Source organism: Thalia democratica, chromosome 8 (genome assembly GCF_965202585.1).
Source record: "Thalia democratica chromosome 8, ktThaDemo2.hap1.1, whole genome shotgun sequence".
Classification (NCBI taxonomy): Eukaryota; Metazoa; Chordata; class Thaliacea; order Salpida; family Salpidae; genus Thalia; species Thalia democratica.
Window position 1 is genome coordinate 15,102,960 of NC_139172.1, and position 10,312 is coordinate 15,113,271.

At 24.0% G+C, this 10,312-nt stretch overlaps 1 protein-coding gene across 1 annotated transcript; it reads left to right on the forward strand.

Annotated features, from left to right (window-relative positions):
- Window positions 1-3,400: 3,400 nt before the first annotated feature.
- Window positions 3,401-6,977, forward strand: LOC145841953 (ubiquitin-like protein NEDD8). The gene is made up of 3 exons (XM_082949267.1): window positions 3,401-3,536; window positions 4,307-4,343; window positions 6,556-6,977. Exons 1-3 carry the CDS (start codon window positions 3,471-3,473, stop codon window positions 6,687-6,689), a joined length of 237 nt encoding a protein of 78 aa, XP_082805393.1. The 5' UTR covers window positions 3,401-3,470; the 3' UTR covers window positions 6,690-6,977.
- Window positions 6,978-10,312: the final 3,335 nt, after the last annotated feature.

The window sequence follows — 10,312 nt, forward strand, 5'->3', positions numbered from 1 at the left end:
ATCTCCTCCTACGTTTTTTGAGATAATTACCTCAAAAATTCAGGGAATGTTCCTTTCAATATTAAAAAATTATGTTTGAACAAAACTTGAAAAATTTAATGAATAAAAATTTTATGAAAAAAAAAAACTTTAGGTTTTAGAAATTAAAAAATTTCTTGTCCTTTTTTAAGTATATGAAGATCCCTTAAAGGGTGAGACTTAGTTTTGCAAATAAAAATCTTGAATAATAATCTTCTATATCTGTCTCCTTATTTCTAAATAGATTAAGAACTAATTTTGTTCAATTTAGAACCTCAAATATAAAGTTTTAAAATTATTGTTAACTTTTGAGATACAGTAGTTTTTGTAACAAGTTCCAAATACAATCGTAAAGACTGCAATTTTTTCACTGCTAAATTACTCAGAAGTTATAAAATTTATTAAAATATATCTTTCAAGCTAACGAATTTAAATTTAAATTATAAATTGTATGAAAATTTACAATAAGACTTCTCTTTTAACAAAAAAAAAGATTACTTTTTAACTTTTTTTTATAAAAAAAACTCAAAACTAGTGAAAATCCTACATTAGGATTATTATTAAGTTAAGATTAATGTAAATAAATTTGAGAAATATTGTTTTAAAACTGTAGGTGAGGATAGATGTTTGATGAAATAGTTATTTTTTGACTTTTTAACATTTTTATTCTATAAGGATCCTTTTCAACTCTTCAACTTTGTCCCTACGTACCTTGATTAAGTAATTTTAATTAAAAGAAACAGTAAAAAGCAACTGTTAGCTAAGCCGAAGATCTTTGAATTAAGATTAACATGTAAAAAAGTGCCTTTTATATCCAGTTATAGGTCTTGTCCAAGACCAGATTATTTTTAAAACATTACGCCTTGTCCAGGACCTGAAATTTAAAACCATGTTTTACTAAAAGTCCTAGTAATTATCAAAGTTAAAATGAAGTATTAACAAAACATTTTCAAACTTTACCTGTTTTTAAGTAGTTTTTATTAGTTCCCATTATGTTTTACAACATAAGATGGAAATCTTTAGTTTTTAAGTATTCTAAGAACTTGAAATTTTTTACACACTTTTATTGAAAATAACAAAAATATTGCAACTATCATAATATAACTTATTATTTATACTGAATAAGATAAAATGGATAAAAATGGTATGCTTTACTTCAAGTTATGAAAATTAATTTGACATTTTCTTACTGTTAGGCTGAGAAACTCTAAATAAAGCTCGTTGAAAGTTGTATAAGATACATAGTTCTTTTAGCTAATAATTTTTTTGTCTCTTCAAATAAATTTCAAAAATCTTTAACTTACTTGAAGTTATTTTTTGTTAAGCTGTAAAAACTATATTGCAGTTAGATAAAATTTTATAAAACAACAGTTTCAAAACATGCAAAATATTAGTTATAACATCTACAGTATATAAAAAGTATTTACTATATGAATAAAAAGTTTCTACTGAGAAAGAATACATTATTTATAGCATTTATGTATAAGATATAAGTTAAGTCCACCTTGATTTTTATAAGTTGATTTTATTTTATGGAGTTTTTCTGAGCTATCAGACATTTTCAACCGCTTAAAAAATTCAAAGTAATTTCTGAGATATGAGCAATCAAAGTCAGTGACCTCAATAGGTTCCTAATGGAAGGCACAAACTAAAACGCAATAAAAACCATTTTGCTTAAAATCGATCTCCTTCATTTCTTAAGCAATATTCATCAAATATTTAAAGAAAGTCGATTATTAAATTTAAAAAAGATAGAATGCAGAAATTTTGTTAATTTTGAAAAATAAAATTTTTATTATAATAATCACTTGAACTTTTTTATCTAAAATATTTTTTTTTAATGTTTTTAAAAGCCCAACATTCAAAGTATTTTAAACTATAAAAGAAACGTTTCCTGAATGTTTGAGGTCTCTAGCTCAAAAAAAGAAAAATTATATATATATTTTTAGTGATTTTTTAAATTTTAAAGAAAATTGACCCCAAAAAATTTGCAATTCATACGTTTGTTTTGAAAACTTTTTATAAAAATTACAATATCTCAAAAGTTATATAAAACTTTTTAATTCTATAAAAATTGGTTTGTAGTTTGTACTTTAAGATCTCATGTACTTTTAGTAAACCTATGCCCTTAAATAACTATACAATGAAATTTCAACACACTTAAAAATTAAAAAATTTTAAGCTTAAATTTATCCTCTCTCAAGTAAAAAAAGTTTTTAGAAACATTCAATTGTTGTTATTATCTTATTTTTTGATTACAAGACTATAAAAACTGCAACAGCTTCAAATTAATTTCTTATTAAGCCTTAAATTCTTCATATATGTTTGTTATAGTTTTACAAGTTAAATAATAGCATAAGGGCTTAAGAGGGTGATATATTCTTCTTAAAATTACTCTTAAAAATAATAAAATTGTAGCTGAGTTAAAAAAAATTCAGTCCAACTATGGCTTACTAAGGCCTTGTAGGTTAATTTAGAAAACTCAGACTAATTTGTATATATTCCCCTCAATCTAATGCTAGTTTTTGACTTTAAAAACAGTTTTATATTTTTTTTTTGTTTTAGATGCCAAGTCTTTTTTTTAACAGCGTTTTTCAAGTATTTCAACTAGATAAATATTAATTATTGCATTTTTTGTCTTTTATTACTTATATATTTTTTTTCATAAAGTATGGCTGACTCTGCTTTTTTGCTTCAAAGATCAAAATCCCTGTTTACAGCCAGACCTGATTTGCATAATGCGAACTCTATGATTAGATAAGTCAGTTTTACATTTACTTCAAGATGCAAAAAGAAGAATTTTATTCATCTCACACTATTAATTGAAGTCTAAGACTAGTTTGTTTGAATTAATAGTATATCAACAAAGATCTTTGTTAATGGCATAGGGAATAAAATAATTACCTCAAGTTTTCAGGAAGTGTTCCTTGCAATTTTTAGAAAATAATATAATAAAAGTTGAAAAAAATTCCAACTAAAATGAACAATTTTTGTTTTGTAATAAAACTTTATTTTTTTAAATTAAATTTTGTTACGACCAAAGTTTTTAAATATTGCAAAGAACACTATTTTCAACTATTTCAAAAAAGGTAAGAGGAGATATATTTTAGTGGTTTCAAGTTATTTGCCGTTTTAGTTTGTGGCTGGCATAGGGAACTTATTGTAGTCCCCAACTTTGACTGGCCATATCTCAAAAATTAGTATGAATTTTAAAAATTTGTAAAAATCAACTTTAACCTTTGTTAAAAGTCAACAAGATAAGATCAAATTGTGAAAAAGGTTATTATCCTCCCTATGCCGTTTAATATTCAGTTGTAAATTGTTTAGTTTTAGTCAGTAATGACAAAAAATAGTTAAAATATATTTGTTAACTTTCTGAAACAGGTGTTACTAGTTAACTCTTAATCAGATCTTATCATTTAAATAAAGAACCACTAGTTTCCAATAGAAATATGCTTATCAAAGTCAAAACTCTCACTGGTAAGGAGATTGAAATAGACATTGAAGCTACTGATAAAGTAAGTTTATACTTTTTAATTCTGTCATTTAATTATTTGTGTGTTATACAATAAGTATAAATAAACTCAAAATATATTGTTTTTATATGTAAAAATATGGTTTACACTTATCAGTTAACTTTTTAAAAGTAACTAATTGACTTTTTAGTAAATGTAAGTTTGCACAAAGATTTGATTTCTGAAAGCTAATTTTATAGTGTAAATTAGTAAAGCTAAATAAATTATTTTTGTAAGCAAATATAGTTATATATAGTTGTTATACTCAATAGATTAATTATGTATTTGTGTGGTTTTTTTCCAATTGTTTAGCTTATCTGGATTTTTAGTATTTAATATTTTATTAAGTTATCTCTGATATAAAGTGAAGCTATAAAAAATCAAATTTGATAGAAAAGTACAAGTTAACTTGAAGAAATCTCAAAGATTCAACAAAATAAGACATAGATAAACATGTATTTACTAAAATACTTCTAGATTGTTATTTAAGCACAAATTTATTGTTATAATAGCTGAGTTTTTGCTCTTGTGAGTTCTTGGATTGGTAAAATTTCTGTAAAACTTTTATTGGTTTTGTTTACTATTAAAAGTCAATTTACAAAATAATTTTGTAAGTTTTATAAGAGAAGTTTTTATAGTAATTTAAGTTATAAAGTCAAACCTACTACCAATGAGTTTGAAAGAAAAAAACCATTTAACAGTATACAAAAAACACACATGTAGATACTTGGAATTTATTTTAAGAATGTTATTAATTTTTTATAAATACCCAGGTGGAACGTATTAAAGAAAGAGTTGAGGAAAAAGAAGGTATGTTAACTTGTTTCGAAAAACTTTTATAATAAGCTTCAGGTTTGTAATAGAGTAAAAGTTATATACTTAGCCCATAATTTCAACAAAAAAGCTATAAATAGTTATCTAACAAAAAAAGTTCCTTTAGAAAAAGTAGTCAAATAGTAAATGGAATAAATTTGTAATCTTAAATAGTTTTTCACTCTTACATACAGATTATAAGTCAATGGAATTTATTTTAAACTATTAGTTTTAAACTTGAGAACTAAAAGCAATTAAAATTATATTTGTAACAAAACTTCTTACAAAAAGTAGGTAAGGGTGTAAAGTAAATAGAAAATATTAATTTTCCTGTAAACAAAAAAGTTAAGTTTATTATCGACTGTGGTTTAAAATATTATTAAGTTTATTCCTAATAAATATAAATTTAAACAATGATGTTAAGTTATTTTTTTTTGTAGTTAAATTTAGAACTTTTATATTTTTTTATGTACAGACATTTTTTTTATGGTAATAAAAAAACAGTCTTAAACTCTACCCTTTGCAATGATAAACGTTTTCTGGGAAAAGCGAGTGTGTTACATCATGTGTAAATTAAAAGCTGTGTAGTGAAAATAATACATACATAGTTATAGTAAATATGAAAGTTGATAAGCTCATAAGTTTTCTGTTCTCAGCAAGTTTTTTTTTGTAATTAATGAAAAAAAAAGTTGAATTTTTAAGTTGAAATGATAAAACTTTATCTTGATTCTTAACTTGATTGTTAATAACAGGGTTGCCACACACTTAAGGTACCTACAGAAATTAAGGATATTTTAAAATTCTAAAAAATCTCAGGGAGACTCAGGGTTACTCAAAATATTTTTATCTTTATTAAAACTCCGGATGACCCAGAGCAGAATTTTTCTAGATCTAAAATGAAATTTACTTGATCTAATTTCAATATTTTGTTGTTTTCCATAACTAATGTTGTAAAAGAACCTTAATTTTATAGATTATTCAATGCTTATTTAAATCTTTTCTAGCCTTGCCCGAGTTCTTCACTATTCTTAAACATATAGTTTTAGTTTTTGCTTTGAATCTGAAGTTATTATTTATCGTGATTTGAGTTTTTATTAGACAGAAACAGTTAAGAGATATAAAAATTTAACTACACATTAAAATTTTTTAATATACTTTAATTTTAGTTACTTATATAGTTAAGTAAAATATATTGTTTTATGCGTTCTTAATTCATAGATAAAGTTATTTGTTACAATTTATAGATACTTTTTTTCAGTAAAAAAATAGTATAGGCTAGTACTGTTGTCTAATCTTCAAAAACAGTATTACTTTGTTTAAGTTTAGTGAACATTAATGTAGAAGCATACACTTACAACCTTTCTTATATTTTTAAGAAGAAAAATGAACGTGAGGTATAGTAGCTTGTGTTATAGGCAATTTTTTTTAAGATTTAAAAAAAAAAACAGGATGACTCAAAGCAGTTTAAGATCACTCAGGGCGGTTTTTTCGACTCAAAGAGTGGCAACCAGGTAATTAGAAATAGTAAAACAATTTTGAGAAAAGATTGAAAAAAGAGACACTAAAACAGCGTTTGAATAATTTATACAACAAATTTAATACAGTTTTTATGTAAAAATGTTAGTTTTAGGCTAAGGGCTTTGCTTGTTTGGATTCTTCGGATTTAAACTCCTTGTTACAACAACATAATGCATATTTTTTGATTAAAAATTTCTATATCTTAGATAGGCTAGTTTTTGATGAAACTAATCACTTAAGAAAAACAAACAAGTTATTTGCTAAAAGTATAAAAAATATATGCTTTAAATATCGTAAGAGCTTTTATTTTGAACTCACTATTATTGCTTGAAGTATCTTTAAAAACTTTGTCAGCAAGCAAGTAAAATTATAACTGAAAGAACAAATTTTAATTCAGTAAAGTTTTAAAACATAATATGACGTAACTATAAATGGTTAAAGTTAATAGTGATGTTTTAATATAATTGATTGTTTGTATTTTTTTAATTAAATAAAACTAAGTTAAAATAAGTCATAAACATTAAGTTGGCTGTGTTTCGAAAATGTTGTTTTCCAGTAAAGCTGAATTCAATCAGTTTTTGTTCCAGCTTTACTCTGTGATCACATGGTGTTGTATAAAGTTCCTAGTTTAAAATTGTTGAATGCGCTATAATTAAATAAAAAGTTGAAAGTATCAATGTACGATCTGTAGGCATACCTCCACCGCAGCAGAGGCTCATATTCAGTGGGAAGCAGATGAGCGACGATAAGGTTGCTTCCGATTACAAAATTCAGGGGGGATCTGTTCTTCATCTGGTGCTCGCATTGAGAGGAGGGCAGCAGTAACTGTTGATAGAACATTTGTACATACTTTTTTTTTTGCTAAATTTTATTTGCTAGTTGCTCATACTTTTTTGTAATGCATAAACATTTGCCTTTTTGAAATAATACCTTGAATAAAAATGCTATGGAAGTCTATTCCGTCTTTATACTTAATTATAAAACAGATGCTGAAATAGAAGGGCATAACTTAAAAATAAATGCATAATACTTTGTTTGTTTGCCATAAATTTTTTGTTAGATTAGTAAACATTTTATTTACTTGTTAATAAAGTAAAAAATATCGTAATAAGATATTTTTCAACAATTTCGTTGTAACAAAAAGTACTCTAACAAATAATTTAATATTTGATAAAGATACTCTTAAAAAATATTCAGATCTAATGTAATGATTAACTAAGAAATAAAGTGTAAGATCTAATTTGATTTTCACTAGTTTTTTAGTAGTTGATTATATTTTATAGTCTACCAGGTAATTGTTGGAAAATTTTATTAACATTTTAAAAAGTAAAGGTCGATCTTGAAGAAAAAAAAAAAAAAATTTTACAAACTAAAGTTGATTATTACCATATACATTCAAAAATAAAAAATGGTTAGAATCCTCAAAAAAATCCGTCTGAGTCTTATACAAACATTTCGTAGAGATCTTTTATTTATTAAAAAACAAACATTTTCAATTCTTATTCAAATATAATTCTATTTTTTTTAATAAACGAAAGATCTCTTCAAAGTGTTTGTATAAGAGTGATACTGATTTTTTTGATGGTTCTAACCATTTTTTTATTTTTGTTTATGTAAAATTCAATCCTCTCCGGTCATTAAAATCAAAAGAGGCAGACTACCTTCATCCCTTTTAGATTTCTGTTCAAATTCAATGAGTATTTTTTGCTTTTTATCAATAGTAATTATAAACGAATGTAGGAACTGAATGGTTTTCTTTAATTTTATTAATTAGAAAATTTTACTTGAGTAATTAGCCTACTTGTTTTTGAATTATTATTTTTTAAATGATAGATAACATCAGGGTATGAATACCTTATAAAGTTCCATATGTTGATCCTGATTGAGAACATTCGTATGGCAAAACTTATAAATTGTTTACAAAGTTAATACTAAATGACTTATAAGCATTCATATGAAAACAACGCGTTTATTTAACTTTTCCTAGTAATCATTAATGATTAAAGTCAAATCCTTTAATAAAAAAAGCAATGCACAAACTGTATTTTTACATCCTTACAAGAAAATTTTTTAGAATGCAAATGTTATCATATAGTGATAAAAAATCATCACAATAAATGACTAATTTTCTAATTGAATTTTTATCGTCTGTAAAGATTATTGACATTTTTTATTTTAAAAATCATATGTATATCATATATTACTGCTAGTCCATTAAGCTAGTCTTTATATTTAAATAATCACAAAATTAAATTTTTAAACCTGTTATGTTTATAATTTTAAAATTTAGTAACTGCAGTTTAGTTATTGTTGAACTAATAGTACTAAGTCTCAATGGTGAACTTTCGATCTGCAATTACCAACTATTTAAGGGTTTCTATAAGTTGAAAAAAGTACACTATTTAAAATCCGTTAATTTTTTGATGTATTGTATATCTACTGAAAAAAAAAGAACTTTTGTTAATTATAGTTATATATATATAGCCAAACTTGAATTATAATTATAACATTTTGTCAAATAACTTAAACTGTTATAAATCCCTTATGTTAAAATAAATCTTATCTAAGAAATGACTTGAGTTAGACTTCTATTTATTTAAAAACTATATTTTATCACTGCCTTCTTATGTATGAATAATCATTTATTAACAAATGGAAAAATTATTTGCTTCATCGAATAAGTATTAAAAATGTACGTATATATGTAGTATAAATTTTATGAGTTTCGTTACAATGAACTTATGATTAAAATAGTCAATTTTTGTAAAATAATTGATTATAGAAATCAAAAAAAAGTTGTATACTTGATATTAAACATATATTGTTACAGTGTTAGAATCCAATTCTTATCCATAACATATATTAAAACTTCCTTACTCAGCACATAAAAAGTAGTAAACTTAATATGAAAATTTTGATATTATCAACTAGCTGAACATAGCTAATTAATCAATGCATCAACAGTTTTATAATAAATATTCTTAAAATAAATAAGATGAACGTGCTACTTAATTATTTTATGTATGACCGGTTTCGATGAGAAAAAAACATTACCTTGTCAAATAATTAACAAGAAACGCACTTGAAAAACGAGTTAATTAAATAATAAATTTAATAAAATATTAAAAACTTGTTCATGCGTAAAATCGATTTTCTTTAAATTTAAAAGGATACATTCCGCACGTTATGTGTTTATAAGCTTTATTGGTCAATACTTAAAATCTAATTTAATTGTTAACAAAATCGTTATATGTTTTAGAATTTTAAGAACTCTTATAAAGGCCATGAGAAAGTAAAAAAAAAGCTTTATTAACAGGTTAAGTTTGATAATAAGACTAAACAGCCGTATAAAACAGTTAAATTAAACTCCAGTAAAAGATTTATTTTTAATTAAAGTTTATGCTACAAGGATTGTTTATTTCGTTATATAAGTTAATTTTTAGGTATAAAATGTTTTCTAATAGCTTTATTTTTAAGTTTAAGGCTTAGACTCTGTTTTTATTTCTATATTATTAGACAAATTTTAGAGTTTTTAATACAACTTTTTCAAGTAAACTTATCAGTTAGTTAATTTTCGTCTAGTTTTATTTGAATGTTTAAAACTAAAAAAAGGAAGCTTATAATAGATTGTAAAAACATATGATGTACAAGTTGATAACCGAATAATTTTTTAGTATAATAGATATATAATAGTAGTTAAAATGTAGCTCAATGACCGAAAGGTTTTCCTTACATCAGTCCTTTTACAAAAAGTTTTGAGCGCCGTTTTTTTATCGTGTTCAATAAACTAAGATAACTTACAGTTTACAATTTTATTTTCCAAGTTAGTAATTGTTTTTGTACGAAAAACAAAAATATAGACTGAAGGAATAATAACTTTACATAAATTAATTAAAGTATATATATATATATATATACGAGCATATTTGACAAAACAAATTATAAATCAGTTCTAGCGTAAATCGCATCGCATTTTTTAATTCCTCGACACATCGAGATCTAAGCTTGAAAATTGCATCTGTAACTTTTGTGTCTCGCAGAGACAGCCGATCAAATTTAAATTGAAATAGATAAACTTCATAAAATTTTTTGTTCAAATATAAAATTTAAGTAGCATATCATACAGCTGTTTTTAATAAACTTAGGATATTATAAGAATTTACCTAATTTAACTTCTTTCATATCACACATGTGCATTAAAAACTTATTATTACCTAAGATTATTATTTTTTTTCTAATTTAAACACTTAAAAATTTACTGAATTGATTTTAAGATATGTATTTTTAAAAACTGTTAAACAAGTTAAAGCTGGCAAAAAAAAGCTTTTTATTACTTTTCAGCGCAAATTGCTTGATAGCATATTAGTTCAAGCTCTATTCGGTCATACCACTTAGATAGTTAGAAATTTTCTCACAACAGTAAGAATTTTATTAGTATAAAAATCGTC